This window comes from Lipophrys pholis, assembly GCF_963383615.2.
Source record: "Lipophrys pholis genome assembly, chromosome: 11".
NCBI lineage: Eukaryota > Metazoa > Chordata > Actinopteri > Blenniiformes > Blenniidae > Lipophrys > Lipophrys pholis.
The window spans coordinates 4,567,726-4,587,007 of NC_137631.1; the positions used below are offsets into that span (position 1 = coordinate 4,567,726).

The 19,282-nt window shown below is 46.5% G+C and overlaps 1 protein-coding gene across 1 annotated transcript in view; it reads left to right on the forward strand.

Moving 5' to 3' along the window:
- The window catches only part of cttnbp2 (cortactin binding protein 2), a 77,457-nt gene extending 58,573 nt beyond the window's left edge, over positions 1 to 18,884 (forward strand). The window contains exons 10-23 of the mRNA XM_080474957.1: positions 360 to 620; positions 3,035 to 3,130; positions 4,389 to 4,468; positions 5,413 to 5,499; positions 7,856 to 7,955; positions 8,053 to 8,226; positions 11,619 to 11,791; positions 12,573 to 12,751; positions 13,867 to 14,099; positions 14,175 to 14,351; positions 15,150 to 15,195; positions 15,397 to 15,496; positions 15,663 to 15,761; positions 17,303 to 18,884. Coding sequence (XP_080331083.1) covers positions 360 to 620; positions 3,035 to 3,130; positions 4,389 to 4,468; positions 5,413 to 5,499; positions 7,856 to 7,955; positions 8,053 to 8,226; positions 11,619 to 11,791; positions 12,573 to 12,751; positions 13,867 to 14,099; positions 14,175 to 14,351; positions 15,150 to 15,195; positions 15,397 to 15,496; positions 15,663 to 15,761; positions 17,303 to 17,653 — 2,156 coding nt within the window. The 3' untranslated portion in view covers positions 17,654 to 18,884. The remainder of the gene's footprint in view (positions 1 to 359; positions 621 to 3,034; positions 3,131 to 4,388; positions 4,469 to 5,412; positions 5,500 to 7,855; positions 7,956 to 8,052; positions 8,227 to 11,618; positions 11,792 to 12,572; positions 12,752 to 13,866; positions 14,100 to 14,174; positions 14,352 to 15,149; positions 15,196 to 15,396; positions 15,497 to 15,662; positions 15,762 to 17,302) is intronic.
- The last annotated feature ends 398 nt before the right edge of the window (positions 18,885 to 19,282 follow it).

The following is a 19,282-nucleotide window of genomic DNA, read 5'->3' on the forward strand; positions in this document are numbered from 1 at the left end:
TTCTCTTCATTTCACACGTTAACCTTTAGCTCTTTACTCCAGCACTGCTGCAGTACTCGAGTACTGCTACAGGGAGTTTACACTGATAGCTTCTCTTGTAAATAAGCATTAGTGGATCCACAATGTGTGATTGACTAAGAATGACTGAAATTACACGATCTACAGAAATGTACATTTTATTTCATGTTTTCTTCGTCTATCTTTTTTGTTTTTTTTACAGGAGACAACGTTTTTAGTGTATTAAAGTGAACACGACTGTAGAAAGTTTATTTCATGCTTACATGTTGTCCCGTGACCGTGTGAGAATGAGCTGATGATCCATCAGGTGTCCTGCTCACTGACCCTCTGTGTCCCCTCAGATTCATACCGGGTGCTGGTTCGTCTCCAGTGTTCAGGGTCGGGGTCCCTGGAGGAGGACGGGGGGTCCTGCAGCCCTCTGGCGCTGGGCCGGGTGTCGGTCGACCAGTCCATGCGGTGGTCTGAACTGAGTGCCGCCGTCAGCCACATCTTCACCTCCCACCTGCAGATCCTCTGTGGGGAGGTGCAGACGGGGAGGGAGGAGGCGCAGCGGTGCTCTCAGCTCGGCCTCAGCACCTCCAGCATCTCCTCCGTCCTCATAGGTGAGGAGACGCACGGTTCCCTTGCTCCTTTCTGCCCCACCTCTTTCTGTGGCTTTTCTCCTTGTGTCCTCCTTCATGTCAGCTTCTTCTCCTCTCACTGACCAGCGGCCGCATGTGTCCCTCTGTCCACCTTCGTGGGCTTCCTGTTGATGCGACGCGTTGTGGTTTGTACTGTTTGTGTTGTTTAAACCCTGAAGCCTCCAGCAGACCCTGGTGTTCATGAAGATTCTGCCTCCCAACATTTTCTGCTATAAGCAGAAGCAAAAAGGTGAAAAACAGTGAGAAATGTAATCAGAATCCAGGCGTGGATGTTCAGGACCCTGGGGGACTCCAGACCATCCACCACTTTAGAGAGCAGTGTTCAGCACGGCTGCGGTTCTTTTGGTCAGGTGGCTTTCAGAGGCAGTTGGTGCCGTTTTCACATGAACCACGTGGGGCTTCAGAGAACAAGACATGGTGTCAACTTTTGACTGTGTAAGTGTTACTAATGAAACATGTCTTGGACACTATAGTCAGAGTTAAGAATCAGACTTTCCTGGTTCTCTGTGTCTTCCCCTTCTGCTGCAGGACAGCACAGACTTTGTCTTTCAGTCTGGAGTTAAAGGCTCACCTGGGTTTTGTCCTGGGTGTTTTTCTGGAGGTTGCAGTAAAGCAGCCGTTCGTGAAGTTCCCAGTGTTAATGGAGACACAAACAAAAGCTTTGTGTCAGCAGAGAGGAGTTTATTCCGCAACTTGTGGAAGTTTCCCTTCTTTACTGAACTGTAAAGCTCAGGGCTGCTCCTCCAACAAATTCATAGTCTTTAGCTGTTTGCTCAGCTCAATCGTAAATCGTCTTTTCTACCGTGACGTCACAGCCGCTGAAGACTGCTGAAAAGGCTCAGCTTTTCTACAGCTGTGCAATGTTTTCAAAAACCTTAGTGCTACTGCTGCACACGCAAATTGAATGATCTACAGGGGGAAACCAAATGGACTAAACAGACTAAACCTGGTTTTGTTAAACTATTCAAATCAATTAGATTAAGTCCGGTTCTTTGATTTGAAAATGGTTTTGATAGAGCTTGTGTCTCTTAGGGTGACGGTCAGTCTTGCTGTATATTATGAATTAGCTTGTCTTGTAATACCACTTTGGGCCACCAGATGGTGCACAGTAGGATGGGAAGTAATTGTTCTTCATTAAAACCAAGCAGCCTCACAAGTTGTCAGATCAAATCCACATCACGTTCATGTTTAGTGCTCTACCTTTTCTTCTCTTGTCACTGACTCGCTCTTTGAATTGGGTGTGGGGGTTAATGTCCTTTTTACGTTTTGGGAAAATGTTTAATTACCACATTTTTTTATGCTTTGGTGTTTCCATAGTTGAGGTCGTCACCCTGCAGCTCTGCAGTCACATGTTGCTCCACAGCTCCTCTGCTTGATGTAAATTAACGAACCAAAACATCTGAAAGATTCAAATGACCTCCATTATCTGGAAAATTGTAAAATAGTTTAATAAACTTGGAATTCTACTTTAAAAAAGATATTAAAATATTTATTTTTCTTCTGTTTCTAAAACCTGTGTGTACTGTGCACGTTAGTGAGCTCTTTGAAAGTTTCAACTCATTTTGTGGCCTCAGACAAAAAGTTTTCTGCTTGAAAGACAAAAAGAAAACTGACCCTAATGGTTTCAGAGCTCCCGTATAAAGGTTTTTTCCTCATGGATGTAAAACTAATTTGGAGACAAAACACATTAAAAACATTAGACAAGTGTGCATGAACAAATCATAGCTTACTATGAAAATGAGACAAAACTCTCAAAAGAAGTGACGTGAGGACGATGAGCAAATCCAGTGTAAATGGATTTTAAAGAGGATCTGCAGTCTGGTGGGATTTCAAGTCCTGGTTGATCCTGGATGATCTCTCTTCTTGGTCAATCCTGGTTGATCACTTCCTGGTTGATCTGCTCCTGGTTGATCCTGGATGATTTCCTCTTGGTCAATCCTGGTTGATCACTTCCTGGTTGATCTGCTCCTGGTCAATCCTGGTTGATCACTTCCTGGTTGATCTCTTTTTGGCTGATTCTGGTTGATCTCTTCTTGGTTCATTCTGGTTGATCTGCTCCTGGTTGATCTCTTCTTGGTTGATCCTGTTTGATCACTTCCTGGTTGATCTGCTCCTGGTCAATCCTGGTTGATCACTTCAAGGTTGATCTCTTTTTGGCTGATTCTGGTTGATCTCTTCTTGGTTCATCCTGGTTGATCACTTCCTGGTTGATCTGTTCCTGGTTGATCCTGGTTGATCTCTTCTTGGCTGATTCTGGTTTATCTGATCCTGGTTGATCTCTTCCTGGTTGATCTGTCCCTGTTGTTACAGCACATAGAAGAATCAAAGGGTGAATGCGGTGTGTGTTGACGCTGTGCTGTTCTTCTCTGTTCCAGGAGACACTGAGTGGTTCCCGGGTCAGGAGCTGCCCCTCTCCCCCTGGAACCTGGTCCGAAAGCCCCTCAGCCAGACCGTCACCGTCCGCCTCAAAGGTGCAAAACGCAGCAGCATCACACGAGCCATTTGGTGGATGAGAGACGAGTTACAAATGTGCTTGGATGGATTTCAGTGTAGGCAGCTTGGCACTGAGCTTCACCACACGGATCCAGGACTCAGGCCAGGATGTTCTGGATCAAATGCCAGTTCCTAGAAGCGTGTGAATGAGCTCCATACGAGCACAAAAACTGTATTTTCACACTTCAAATAGTGGAAGTTCACTCATTTATGCAAACAAAACAAAACAATCAAATTAAGTGCTTTTAATTAATTTCTTGAAAAGACCAGAACAAGCAGGGTTGTCTTTAGAGAGCCACGGTTAGTTTAGTTGTGTGATTAAAGGTCTGCTGCCTCTTCAGGTTTTTCTGCCTCCGTCCTCTGAATTTCTTTATCTTTGTCATCTGAGTGAGTCAGGAAAAAACGCCAGGCTGATCAATCGTCTGGCAAAGTGGAACCCACTGGCTTTCCTTCACTTCCTTCTTTGTCACAGTTTCTCCAGGAGATATTCCTTCAGCTTTGATATTGAGTCTCTGCCATACATCTGGATGGCCAGGACAGATTCCACCCTCCAGACTAACCTCAGTAGATTACCATCTACTAAACTGCCTGTAGAATGTCTGAATACCGAGTCTGTCCTTTCAAGACTCTGGCAGAACAACCTGCATGGAAGTTTGTTACTTCAATAAACTGTTCCTCTGCTATCAGTGAAACACTTGGAGAACCAGCGAACTGCCGATACAGAAATTATAGTGTTTTTAAATTAAAATCTGCGACTCATGTCATGACACATGTCGGTTATTCTGACATAGTTTTGAAAATGAATGTTTGATGGAGGAAGAGAAGCAGCCTGGTTAAAACCAGTTCATCCTCCTTACTGAGCTGAGCTCTTACAGCCAGTAAATAACACACACACACACACACACACACACACACACACACACACACACACACACACACACACACACACACACCACACACACTGAGACAGAAACACACAAATCCACTGAGGTTTCAGGCTGCACCTCAGTTAAGTCTGCTGATCCTAAAACACTCTCGGTTCCCACGAGCTCATCTCGTGTGTGTGTGTGTGTGTGTGTGTGTGTGTGTGTGTGTGTGTGTGTGTGTGTGTGTGTGTGTGTGTGTGTGTGTGTGTGTGTGTGTGTGTGTGTGTGTGTGTGTGTGTGTGTGTGTGTGTGTGTGTGTGTGTGTGTGTGTGTGTGTGTGTGTGTGTGTGTGTGTGTGTGTGTGTCACAGGTCTGTCTGAGTCGTGTCTCGATGAGCTGGCTCTGGAATCCCTCCTCCCCTTGTCGCTGCTGCACAACTGCGTCCGCCTGGTGAGCACACACACACACACACACACACACACACACACCCTGCAAAGGGATTGGCGGTGCTGCCCCCTGCTGGTCTTAGACTCTACAGCAGCTTCACGGAATGACGTTTATAGTCTGCATAGATAAATGATTCTTTACTGTGTATTTAATTCCAGTATTTCATTATTGAGAGTCACGTGTTTCAGGTTAAAGCGTGAGAAGAGGTAAGAGAACATTAAGAATCTAAATGTTAATCATTCTGTGAAATCTGCACAGTAAATCGAGTGCTGGGATGCAAAATGTCGCTTTAGTTTCAGTCGATTTTAGTCGTTGGTGTTGCTCTTCTTGCCTTGTTGGACAAACTAGAAGCTACTCACGTCACCATCTGTCCTCCCACAGAGAGTGAGTCAAAGCTCTGATCATTACACTGGCCTCTGGTGTTCAAAATGACTTGTGAAGCTGCGCAGTAGGACCAGACACCACAGCGGTGAGGCCGGAGGGCTTCAGGTCCTGTTTCCTGTTTCCCCTCCACACTCACTCCTGCTGCTCCTCCAATAATCATTGGAAGGCTGCAGGTTCTAATCGTTTTGTCCCGACAGGAAGAGAGGAGGTGGCACAATGATTCTTATTTACAAAGAACCCTGGTTCCTCTTGACGTCACTCGAACTGAGCTTCATACCACACGATAGGCTCCAACAGCACACAAAGGAATGATTTGTTTGGACTAAACCAGATAGTCCCAAACTCAAAAAGTCCTTGACTCCATTTAAAATCATCCGATCTTCTGTGGACCACCAACTCTAAAATCTCAAACCTGATTGAAAGACGAGACTAAGATCATTTCCCCCCAAACATTTCGTCCACATACAGAATAATATGAACATGTTCTCATGGTGATAAATAACGTGATGAGAAAGTAGAAGAACTCTGCTGTGAGTGGACTTACGCCTGTCTCTCTGGTGCAGGTGGAGCAGTATGGAAACCTCATCTTCCACGGGCTGGAGGGCAGCTGTCAGGAGCTCATGGCTGGCCTGGTGGCTTGTGCCATCAAGGTACGTCCACAGATTGTTCCGGAGGTTCTAGCAGGGTCTGGTTTTGGAGTCTGACTCGGGGGGTTTGAGCTGCTGGAAGCTACTAATCCTCTTCACGGGAAGAATAATGACGTAAAACAAATTTAAAACTTCCGCCAGTTAGGTTTTCCTTTGCTGCTGATTGAATCAGACATAAATCCTTTAAAAACACAGTGGAACAACACCTCTGTGACCTTTGGCGTGACCTCTTTGGTTTCAGTGACGTGTTGCATGTCTGCCCCTAGTGGACAACAGTGTTGCCAGCAACGTGTTACAAAGGTAATGCAATCACAGTAACATTACTACTTGCGGTAACGCAGTAATAAAGGGCATTACTACTAAACTTTTGGAAATATTATACTTGCTACAATCTAAGTAATGCATCCGGAGATGACGAGACAGATTCTACACTGGTGAGATGGACATGCTGCTGTATTCAGTTTGTCAGAGAAAAGGTGAAGTGTAATCTGTGTGTGACGGAGAGAAAACTCTCTACTTTAAAAAGACACTTCCGTAAAGTTGGACAGATTTGGACTTCCGGCATCGACACACAAGCTTCTTTCCTATCAGTTTGAGCAAGGCAGCATGCACCAAGCTCATTATTATCTAAAGTACCTGACTTTAGAGCAGCAGAAACGACGTGTGTGGCAGGTTAAATCAAGGTGACTTCATGAGTACCTGGAGGTAGATTCTTTGTGCAGCAGGAGTGGGCATCTGGCAGTACATATAGATGCATTAAAAAAAACAAAACAGGACAATAAAACCAGCCGGGACACAGACATGGTTTGGCACACAGGCTCGCTGAAGGGATTAAAAAGTGAGCAGGGACCGTCTGTAAATTACAAACCGCTGCAACAGCGAACCAACATCACTGCAGCCTTCACTGGGCTCCTGCTGGTCAAACAGCAACACTTGTTTTGACGTACAAAATCTTTTAAAAAAAAAAAGAGTCTTTCATAGTTTTGAAATTCTGGTTTAAAATAATTGATTATGATAATTGGACACTGAAAAGTTGGCCTGTTTTTATTCCTCCCATTTGCCAGGACTTCAGGTGTCAATCTGAACTGTCGGTATATTGGTTTGGCCTGATTCTCTTTTATCACTAGACAGTATCGTGTTTTTGGTTAAACCGGTGCGCTGTGGAACGAAGGACCTTATTTTATTCGTGTTGTTTGCTTGACATATGAAGTTACGTACAATATTTAGTGTGTGTGCTTGTGTGTGAAGTTTTAGTATCAAATGATTAAACCTTCTTTTGATGATTGTGATACTATAGTTTATATAATCCACAGTAACAACGGCAGCTCCCATCCTCCACAAGCACGTTCTGGTTGTTGATAAATCAGAAGTTATGTCCGTTTTGTCTTTGTGCTGTGAGCTTGAATTAAAAGAGAATAAAAGAACAAACAGATAAAGAGATTGTGTGTCTTGTCACCAGACTATAGGCTACATTATAATGACTCTAACTCTGTTGTTTCGTATGAATCGGCCTAGACTCTGAATATTTGCAGCATCTCGATCGTAACTTACCAGAGTCTGATCCTTTGTGTGCTTTTGTGATTCTGACGGTCGTTGTTGTTTATCGTGTCGCACCATGAACCTTTTCTGTGTCTATTATTGGAAGTTGTCTTCAGGAGGACGTAGAATCAGCTGCAATAAAGTACGTTTCAGCAATTTAGAATGCCTGGTCATAGGTCTGCAATTATTTTGGTGAGAGTAACTCATTACAATACAGAGACAGAAATATTGTAATGGAACTAATTGCTTTCAAATGACACTAACTAATAATAAATAATATATTACATTGTGGAAGTAACTTCCTCAATACCGGTGGACACGATGGGAACAGCAGTTTTTGAAGCATCGCCGTTTCGGCCTTCTGATTTTTTTAATAATTTCTTTTAAACTCTGGACTGGTTCTGGCCCACAGGCCTTATGTTTGACACCGCGGACCTCCACCATCTGGTGGTACAAACACTGGAGCTCCAGTTATTTCAACTTTAAGTCAGTTATTTAATGGACCTCATGTCATGAGTGGATCTGTTAATTCCAATGGTTTGAGGTGAAGACTTGTTCAGTGTTGGAGTAGCTCACATGAATCCAGGTCAATCCTGTCCTGCTTGTCCTCCTGAGAGGAGCAACAAGAGACGGTGTTGGCGTGCTGCAGCGGCGCCCTGCTCACGATCCCAGCTCTGATCGGAAGCCTGAAAACAGAAACATCCCTTTTCTCCCCATTTCCATTCTCATCCTGCTCCTTTCCCTCACATCGTGCTCACAGTACGTTTCTTCTGTTTCCATGACAACGTGTCCCTCCCCCCTCTCCTCTGGTCTCCAACAGTCCAAGCAGGAGTCGGGGGGGCTCCGCTGTGACGTGGTGAGGGTGGAGGTGGAGGAGAGCCTGACCAAGGAACAGCTGTTAGACACTTTCATCAACTGTGGTGAGAACACACACACACACACACACACACACATACACACACACACACACACACACACATGCTCCTCTTTCTCATCCTCCTCCTCCTCCCCCCGCAGGGTTCCTGGTACCCGGGTCCCGTTCTGGTTTGGGGGTTCCGGAGAGTCGGGGGGTCTGTGTGGTGGTCCTGCTGGAGGGTCTGGAGAAGGCTTCGTCTCTCAGCGGCCTTCTGGGGGACTTGTGCCACAGTTTGGACAACAGAAGCATCGCGTGTCCTCTGGTCCTGAACTCTGGTAAAACTTCAGCTCTCAGGGAGAAAAACAATCAGTTCAGCTGTTTTAACACCTGAAGATCAAAATGAAAGACTTAACTGTAACTTCATTCACTCTGAGATTCAGCTCGTTCTGTATGTTACGATCACCGAAGCATGTGCTAAAATGCGTTTTCACTGGATCCGACTATATCCCGCATCCCATTCATTGTCAATGTGAAACGCGCCGCAGTGCATGCTGGGTACAGTGGCTTGCATCTTCGCAGAGCTCCCCACAGCTATTTTGCATAAAGTTGTCTCCAGCCAAATTTATATATTTATATATATATATATATATATATATATATACATTTTTTCCTATGGCCACTCTGGGGCCCCATAAAGGCCTAACTCTTCATTACAGTATTGACTTATGTATATCAAAGTTAAGTCCACGGTTCACTCTATCCTTCCTTTGTTGAACGCAGCCAGTGAACGCTGCCAGTGAACGCCATGGTGAGAGTTAACCACTGTTAAAAAGTTAGCGGAGGTCCAGAGGTGTGTTAACTTTACTGTCAAGATAACACCCGGTTAAAGTTAACCAAGTTTTGAACAACAAGATAACAGTGCCGTTAAAGTTAACGGTCGGTGAGACGTATTTAACGGCTGGTTGAACGACAACCCAGTTTTGAACAACCAGGCCCTGGAAGGTGAACGTCCACTTTCTACCATAAATGCTCAAAGCAAAGTGCCTCGTCAATATGTTTGCATCTCATTCAGCCTGTTGATCGTCAGCATTTGACGTGGAATCCTGTCAGGATAGACCAAGAAAAGGAATTTTATGGAGAGAGAAATAGTCACGGAGGAGGAGGAGGTCAGGAGAGGATATTATTTGGTGTCACAGTGGTGGAATCACTAATAAAAGAAAAAAAACAAGCGATTGGAAGCTCGTCCTCACTTCTTTAAATAGTGTGTATCAGTGACTGCAGAGGTGAAGAAGAAGAGTGTGATCTGAAGGTGGAGGTCAGAGGAGAGTGACATCATGGAGGTCAGAGGAGACTGACATCATGGAGGTCAGAGGAGAGTGACGTCATGGAGGTCAGAGGAGAGTGACGTCATGGAGGTCAGAGGCGAGTGACGTCATGGAGGTCAGAGGCGAGTGACATCATAGAGGTCAAAGGAGAGTGACATCATAGAGGTCAAAGGTGAGTGACGTCATGGAGGTCAGAGGAGAGTGACGTCATTGAGGTCAGAGGAGAGTGACATCATTGAGGTCAGAGGAGAGTGACATAGCGGTCAGAGGAGAGTGACGTCATGGAGGTCAGAGGAGAGTGACGTCATTGAGGTCAGAGGAGAGTGACATCATAGCGGTCAGAGGAGAGTGACGTCATGGAGGTCAGAGGAGACTGACATCATGGAGGTCAGAGGAGAGTGACATCATAGAGGTCAAAGGAGAGTGACGTCATGGAGGTCAGAGGAGAGTGACATCATTGTGGTCAGAGGAGAGTGACGTCATTGAGGTCAGAGGAGAGTGACATAGCGGTCAGAGGAGAGTGACGTCATGGAGGTCAGAGGAGAGTGACGTCATTGAGGTCAGAGGAGAGTGACATCATAGAGGTCAAAGGAGAGTGACGTCATGGAGGTCAGAGGAGAGTGACATCATTGTGGTCAGAGGAGAGTGACGTCATTGAGGTCAGAGGAGAGTGACGTCATGGAGGTCAGAGGAGAGTGACGTCATTGAGGTCAGAGGAGAGTGACGTCATGGAGGTCAGAGGAGAGTGACGTCATGGAGGTCAGAGGAGAGTGACATTGAGGTCAGAGGAGAGTGACATCATAGCGGTCAGAGGAGAGTGACGTCATGGAGGTCAGAGGAGAGTGACGTCATTGAGGTCAGAGGAGAGTGACATCATAGAGGTCAAAGGAGAGTGACGTCATGGAGGTCAGAGGAGAGTGACATCATTGTGGTCAGAGGAGAGTGACGTCATTGAGGTCAGAGGAGAGTGACGTCATGTAGGTCAGAGGATAGTGACGTCATTGAGGTCAGAGGAGAGTGACGTCATGGAGGTCAGAGGAGAGTGACGTCGTGGAGGTCAGAGGAGAGTGACATTGAGGTCAGAGGAGAGTGACATCATAGCGGTCAGAGGAGAGTGACGTCATGGAGGTCAGAGGAGAGTGACGTCATGGAGGTCAGAGGAGAGTGACATCATAGCGGTCAGAGGAGAGTGACGTCATGGAGGTCAGAGGAGAGTGACATCATTGAGGTCAGAGGAGAGTGACATCATAGCGGTCAGAGGAGAGTGACGTCATGGAGGCCAGGCAGCACCCCAGGACACCGCTGGACACCAAAACAGCCTCATGATTGTGACGACCACCATGTGTCAGAGTGGCGGAGAAGGAAGGAGACATTTTGGTGGAGACACAGCAGATTGATAAAGTTCAGTTTTATCAGTTTATTAAATGTATAAATTAAATATTTGAACAGCGACTATAAAAAAGGCTCAGTGGACTTTGTGTTTTATCCTCAGTCACTAGAGGTGGAGGAGGTGGGTGGTGCAGAGAGCATCCACGCTGCAGCTTTACGCCCGGCTGTTACTGCACTATTTATATGCTTACTCTGAAATTAGACTGATTGTTACACACTTTGTCACCATTGATAATCAGTCGGTTCTATCCAGCGCTCTGTATCATTTGAAGATGACACTATGACATATGAACATAGAGCTGCTGATTCAGTAGTAATGTTCCACTAAAGAAACATCTACACCACTGCAGCTTGGTTGTTTATGATTACATGGATCTGTAAGTCTGATATCTGAAGATAATAAATGTACGAGATGAATCTGGTAATAATTGGTTTTATATAGCGCTTTTCTGGACACTCAAAGATGCTTTACATTGCATTATTCATTCACGCTATACTCGATGGTGGTAAACTACTTATGTAGCCACTGCTGCCCTGGGGCAGACTGATCAGCCCCTCCGACCACCACCAACCCCTCACTGTCACTCTCACTCTCACACTGCATGCACATACGCATACATTTTAGATGCCTAACTTTGCTTGGGAAGTGGCGTACGCATCTGTCAGGAGCCATTTTGTGCGTAAGCAACCTTTATAGATGAGGCTCCAGGTCTGCACATGGGAAATACAGAGGCTCGTTCTCCAGTTCGTAGTGCAGGAAAAGTTTGGGTTTATAAAGAGGAGCTTTGTTTTCTTCGATTCTTTCTACTTTTTTATCAAATGAAATATGTTCCCACATTAACATATAAACTCTCTTATTGTCTTAATGGCAGCGTTAATGTCAGTGTGCAGAGAACTCTTCATGGTCTAGACCTGCTTTTCTTCCCACATGTTCTGATGACGTTTCCATAACGCCACAGAATGGCTCAAATGTAACGACACTGACTGTTAAACATGGTTCTTCCTCCTCTCAGGTCCTCACCACTTCTGTGAGGGGAACTTTCTGATTGGCACCTTGTCTAAGCCCCACCTCCAGGGAGCGGAGCTCCGCCTCCAGCAGCATTTCCGCTGGGTGACCCTTCGCTGGGACCAGGAGCCGCTGCACGGCCTGCTGGGAAGACACCTCCGCAGAAAACTGCTGCAGAAGGTCAGAGTTCACTCAGTGTCTCTCTACCTCTCTCTCCTCCCCTCTGCACCCTTCTCTCAGCCTCTCTCTACCTCTCTCTCCTCCCCTCTGCACCCTTCTCTCAGCCTCTCTCTACCTCTCAGCCTCTCTCTACCTCTCTCTCTTCCCCACTGAGCCCTTCTCTCAGCCTCTCTCTACCTCTCTCTCCTCCCCTCTGCGTCCTTCTCTCAGCCTCTCTCTACCTCTCTCTCCTCCCCTCTGCACCCTTCTCTCAGCCTCTCTCTACCTCTCAGCCTCTCTCTACCTCTCTCTCTCCTCCCCTCTGCACCCTTCTCTCAGCCTCTCTCTACCTCTACCCCTCTGTCTGTCTGTCTCTGTTTCTCTTCCTACCCCCCTACCCGAACCAGGCTCTGAGTCCATTCCCCAATCTGACTGTCTCTCCTCTCCTTTCCTCTCCTCTATCCTCTCTCCCCAACCCACCACCTCTGAGTCTGGTTCTGCAAAGGTTTCTTTCTGTTAGATGGAGTTTTTCCTTTCAACTGTCGCTTTTGCTTGCTCAGGTGCATCTGTTGGGTTTCTCTCTGTTAAACACACATAGAAATGACTATCCTGTATGTGGTGCTATATGAATAAAGTTGAATTGAATTGGTTAGATTCAAACTCGGTCTAATCGGTTCTTCAGGTTATTTGTTTCCATCAGGGTCTTTGAATTATTATTAGGAGGACAAACAGGAGGTGCTGCTCTGTTTGAATGTTGCTCCTCACTCGTTCTCTCAGTGATGTTCTCTCCTTGGTTCTCCAGATGGGAACGGGACTGTGGTCACCTGAAGGCCTCATGGAGCGGATGGTGGTCTGGGTGAACCAGGTCTGGCAGCAGCTCAATGCCTGTCTGTCTCGTCTGGGAACCCAGGACGCTCTGCTGGGGCCACAACTCTTCCTATCCTGTCCCGTGGTCCCGGAAGACTCACACACAGCTGTCAGGTGTGTGTGTGTGTGTGTGTGTGTGTGTGTGTGTGTGTGTGTGTGTGTGTGTGTGTGTGTGTGTGTGTGTGTGTGTGTGTGTGTGTGTGTGTGTGTGTGTGTGTGTGTGTGTGTGTGTGTGTGTGTGTGTGTGTGTGTGTGTGTGTGTGTGTGTGTGTGTGTTGTACATTTCACTTTGGCGCTGGTGTCAAACTACAGGCATGTGATACGGAGTAGCAGCGCAGGTTTGGACAAGCGAGCGTTTACATATCAATGTGGTCCAGACTTGTATACGTACACCAGTGGAGATGATGATGATGATCATGATGCAGGAGTGAAATTACACCTAACCCAGTTTTGGTGAGCCGGATTTAGATAATCTCAGATTTCTTTATTGGTCACTTGCTCCCAACAGTTAGGAAGGAGTTTAAGATGGTGTCAAATTACAAACACTCACTGTTGTCAAAGAAGGCTCCAGAAGGCAGACTAAAGTGGGGGAGGGGTCTCTGAGGAGCCGAAGCCATTAAAGGCTTCAAACAGGAAGAGTTATTATAATCTTTTAGATACATTAAATAATATGAATAAAACTGGATCGAAACAAGAAAATAAACGTGATAAAAAAAACAGTAAAATGTAATTCATTAAGATGGAAGTCAGATCTGAACAGGGATATTTGTAATTTTGTTAAAAAAAATCTAAACGAAAAGTTCATCAAGAAATGCATTAACTTTAAATTTGAGTCCAGAGCTCGTCAGAAATCTGTTAAAAGCCAAAGACGAATTAACTCGTGTCACTAAAGTTTATCATCCTGCGACTATTTATAATCATTTTAGCAGAAAACACCAGGTTCCACATGTTCAACCCGAGACAGGACTCATCACACCATCTTGTGGTAGAAAGTGGTATTACAGCGAATTGGAGTTGTAAATGTTATTTTACCCTCAATTTTAGCAAATATCTTTCAGGTTTAAATAGTTTGGTCTTTTTGCTGCTCTTTATTTTAAGATGTTGATACTGACTATGCATTTATTGATTTGGTAAAGAACTGAAACAGTTTTTTTCCACTCGTTTTTGAAGCAGAATTTAAGAGTTTTATGTAGAAACCACCGTCCTCTGATGGGGGTCTCTGCTTGCAGGTGGCTCGCCCGGCTCTGGAGTGCAGTGGTGGTACCCCGTGTGGAGGAGGCCATCATCTCCCGGGTAACGGCCCGCCGCTGCTCCTCCTCTCTCTCCTCCTCACCTCCTTCTTCGCAGAGGCTGTCTCCTAGCAACAGTGGTCTGAGTGCGGGCCAGCAGGTGGTGGTGAAGGCCGCCCTCAGCATCCTGGTGAACAAGGCGGTGGTGGCGGGCTGCCCGCTGCCTCGACACGGTGGGTTTAAACAGGAACCAGCCTCGCATGGCGCGTGACACACAGACTTCATCCTCTCTCCTCCTCCACCCTCAGAGATGGAGCGCTACCTGCTGGAGTTCGGTAGTGGCACCTTCCCCCTTTCAGCTGTCAGCTCTTACCGAGGGGCCCGGAGGGGGCGGGACGGCAGCCGGCTGAGACGGTCCAATACCAGCCCCAGGAAGAAAGGAGGCCACGCCCTCAACTGGAGCAGTGGAGGCTCCTTCAGGGAGGGTAAGACAGCTGCTCCACCTTCTCGACACCAGCCAGGTACTCAGATTACCTCAAAGTCCAGAGAAACACACTCCTCTGTCAATGGATTCATATCGGCGCAGTGGGCAGGTGCTCCCCCTGGTGGTGGAAGACCAGAAGTGTCACATTCAGGAATTTTGTTCTAAGCTTTGAAAGTACAAGGATCCTCATGAAATGCAAGGAATTCTTCTTCTGCTTCGACTTCTTCTTCTACTTCTACTTCTACTTCTACTTCTTTTACTGGGCAACCTGCTGCATTTTTGGCGGACTAAACGTGCTCAAACCTTTGTGAAAATTTGCACACATGTCAGAAGTGACGAGAAATTTGATCTTTTATGGTCCATAGCGCCCCCTACATTTCATATATGTAACATCTACTTCGGGCAACACATTTCACCTGCATCCACAAAATCTGGGAGACATACTGTATGTAGCACGTCAGTCCACACGAAAGTGTCACTGACACACGAACACACACACACACACACACACTTTAATTTTCATTATCTTGTGTTCTTTCAAATTATGAAATAAAATCACGTGATCATCCAAATGTGGAATATGTGTCATTTCCCTGTGTCCATGTCCACCCTTAGCGGAAGTCAACAATCTCTGATTGCTTCTTGTTTCTAATAACTTCTGATAGTTGGCACAGCGGTGATGAAGATGTGAAAAAATTATTCAAATCTAAAGCAGTTATCGATATGTTGAAGCCGCAAAATCTGAAAAATGTTTGATTTGGGGTTTTAAAACATCCTCCAATGTGTGTTTATGTTGCAGGTTCACTGTCCAGCGCCGACGTCTGCTTTGTCTCCAATGGCAACAGGTGTGTGTGTGTGTGTGTGTGTGTGTGTGTGTGTGTGTGTGTGTGTGTGTGTGTGTGTGTGTGTGTGTGTGTGTGTGTGTGTGTGTGTGTGTGTGTGTGTGTGTGTGTGTGTGTGTGTGTGTGTGTGTGTGTGTGTGTGTGTGTGTGTGTGTGTGTGTGTGTGTTCCACTCGGAGCGTCACCTCCTCGTTTTGTTTTTCAGGGAGTCTGTAGCTCTGAGCGTTTTCTCTGACGATGACTGTGACCTGATCGGAGAGCTGCAGACGATCTACTCCAGCAAGTCTGAGCCCGATATCAGCAAAGTGAGTCCTCCTCATGTGACGCTCAGTTTGGTTCCAGCTGTTTGACTCTCTGCCGTCTCGCTGCAGAAGCATCCTTCTCTCTGCTGCTGTGTAAAGACTCTCCTCTTCAGTGGTCTCCTCTGGCCCCGGTCCAGCTGTCTCACCTCCGCTCTGCTGATTCTCACAGATCTCTGGAAACAAAGAGCGTCTGATGCAGTTCTCCAGCTCTCCCAGCGAAGCGTCGCCGCTTCAGGAGCCGAGCGGCGTGCAGCAGCCACAGCCGACGGTGAGAGAACTGGAAGGGAGCTTCACTGGATCAGCTCCAGAGAACACTGTCCACGCTCTCCTTTCAGAGGAGAGACACACGAGTCTGATATGTTCATCACTCGGCGCACTGTGGGCTTCAACTAGGTACAACAACATGTTTGCCAGCACGATGTCAGAGGTGACGTCCAGAGAAACAGTGAGAGACTTCTGCCTCGTGCATCAGTACACAGCTCAGGTCATTGCAGGAGCTGGATGATCCAATAGAATCAAACTAAATTGTCATTAAAACAACAAAACTTTGATTGTTACAAACACTTTTCAAACAGCAGATAAATAGTAAAACTATCAAATCTAGTATGAAAATAGTATAAAAAACAGATCTATGACAAGGTACATAAAACAACTGCACTGTCCCTGGCTGGCTAAGTTTATAGTACAAGAAGTGTGGCTCAGTCTGGAGCTCAGGCTGGTGTGTGTGACAGTGGAGGGTGGAGGAGGGGTGATGGAGGCTATGGCTCTCGGGGGGTGGGGAGCTGTTCCTTAACCTGTTGGTCTAAGTTTTAATATTGTGGAGCCGCTTCCCTGATGGGAGCCGGGCAAACGGGTGGTATCCAGGGTGAGTTCTGTCAGTGGAGGTGCTGGCGGCTCTCCTCTTCTGGCGTCCAGCAGACAGCGTCCAGCAGACAGCGTCCAGCAGACAGCGTCCAGCAGACAGCGTCCAGGCTAGTGGTGGTTCCTCACTGGGAGGGTCTGCTCGCTCTGGTGTTCTGTCTGTTGAAGCTGCTAAAGGAGTGGTTCAGGGTGTTAGGCAGTTTGCTGTCAGGGCTGATCTGGTTGTCTGCTGCCTTTGTAGTCTGTGATGGCTTAAGCCACGATCCCACTGCGCAGTACGTACCGGGCCGGTACGGTACGGCAAAGCACACCCAAACCCAACTCTGTTGTACGGTTCCACCAGAGAGTACGGTTCAAATGTAGGCGGGGTTGTTAACGCCACGTAACGACGCAGGTATGTAACGTCAGTAGTTGCGCGAACAACGTGGAAGCAGCCGCGGAGGAGTAAAGCCTGCGGTCTCTGTCCCACAACAGAAAACTTTCTCATTGTGAACGGCAGCGTCCAGCTTCTCTGAATCTCCTCCTACTCCTGTTACTGAGAGGAGCGCCTGCACTTCATCGGAAGACCCTCGGTACTGTGTCGCACGCCGACGTTTCAATAAGCCGACCAGGGTGCCCAAAGCGGCGAATGTAAGCAACAACGGAAGGGTGACGATCGTCACAGCCAATCAGCAGACGGCTGCGTTGTCGCTCCTCCTTATGAGACCCGTGGTTCAGAAGGACCTGGATCATCCATCAGGTTCAGAAGGACCTGGATGATCCATCAGGTTCAGAAGATCCTAGGGGAACACAAGAGCACATGATGAGATGAGTTAACATGGAGAACGTGTTATCAAGCATCTCAGAACTGAAGCAGAGTCTTGCTTTACTTGGGGCTCTGTCACTGCAGTCCCTCTGGAGGTTTGCATCCTGTTGTTTCACACGATGTGTTTCTCCTTTTCCTCTCAGACCCTCGTCAGCCCAGCAGGTCGCTCCTCCCGTCAGACGCCTGTGCAGAGCAGCCATCGGCTTTCGGACCCTCCAGCCAAATCGCAGCTCCCCGTCCCCAGCAGCAAGGGGCAGCAGACAGGAGCCACCTCCTCCAGCTCCTCCAGCTCCTCCAGCTCCTCCAGCAGCAGCAGCGGCAGCCCCAGTCTAATCCACACGCCCTCCAACCGCAGCAGAAAGAAACAGGCGCTGCCCAGCAGCAACAACAACTACCACAACAATGTCAACCACTACAACCAGTCACAGCAGGACATCTGGATCCTCCACAGAGACCTGCATGAACACGACAACAACAATAACAACAACAAATAAGCATCATTACCACCCCCCACCCCGGTCTACCCCTCCTCATTCTCCCCCTTCTCCTTCGACTCCCACACCTCCTCCTCCTCCTCCATGTAAAGACTGACCACCTTTGACTATGAGTATTTGTACTTGTTATCCGTACTTGTTACACTGTACTGCAGCTGTGTACTTGGGGACCATAGTTTTATTCTATTACAGTATTTGAATTATGTGACGAGGGAATAGAAGTAGAAGAACAAGGTTATTCTGGAAAAAGTAGAGAAGTAATGCAGCAGGTTATTTCACAGTGTTTGCAGTTTCTGGGCCTGAATGCCGCAGCAGAGCTGAAAGTGTCTGACAGGTGGAAACAGTCCTGGCATAGTGTCGTGTACCAGAAGGTTCTACAGCGTCCTGTGGTGTCTTACCACTGTGTACCACAAGGGGGTGCTGTGTCCTTCAGCATTTCACAGTGGGACAGGCGAAGAAGCTGAAGTTCTTCTTGACCTTCAAAACCAGTCTATGAGGACAGACTGGATCCTACACTGGCTACACAGCTGGTACTACGACGCTCTACTGAATGAGACGTACCGTCCTCTGGCTGCTTTAGGGAAACAGAAATGTGTTTTCTGGATCAAAGACAGAAACCGGTTTTCATTTTTTCTTCTTTTCTTGATGCTTTTTCTTTTTTCTTTTTGGTATTAAGTATGTTGAAATATTAAAGTGTTTTCTCTTCAAATAGTTGCAGGGTTGGTTCAAATACTGTTGAAATAATCAGGGTTTCACCAAATCTACTTGTAAATAAGAATTAGTAGGTATAAATGCTCTATAGATTGCTGTACGTGGTATGATGCTTGTACAGTAATTGACTCTTAAAGCAAAACTGCTGAAAAAAAAACAACACTCTTGTACATAGTGTTTGTAAGTTTGGTCCGGAGCCTCTGGCTTGTTTCGGAGTAGAGGGGATGTGGCAATAAGTACTAGAAGTGTATGAACACAGGATGTCCTCTTGTCAACTGTAAGCCATAATAAATATGTGAAGTCCCATATTTTCCTCCTTGACTCACCTTCTATTGAACTCCATTTCCCCATGACTACTGTGGAGCTTTTCTGTTCAAGGCTACACACACACACGTATATATAAATATATATATATGTACAGGAGAGATTTTACTCGGTCTACTATTTTGATGTGTAAGATGGCTGTTTTAGGAACTGTCTTTCAAGCACAAACATTAAAAATGACACTGTTAAAAACCCCATCAGCCTTTTCTTTTGTTTTTATTGTTATTTAATCAAATTCGCCAAGGTCTTATTGGCGAAGTACCCAGCAGGCCTTGCTCACCTTGCATTATGGGTACTGTAGTTCCTCCCATTAAAAACCCTACCTAGCTTTTTGAGCCTTATTTACAGAATCCAGAATAGTTCTTTAACAGAAGTGAAATGTAGATTACAACATCCTCTGTGGCAGCAATAAATACAGAAGAATAAAATACAGTGAGGGAAAGATAAAATATTATCTAAAGCTTTAAACGGGTCCTCGCTTCTTGTGGGACTGACTAAAAATGTCAGTTGGCATTTGTATGTCGTCTAATGAAACGAGAAATTTGGTACCAGTCGGAGCAGCGCAGGTTGTGGAAACTGCTGCAATCCAGGCCG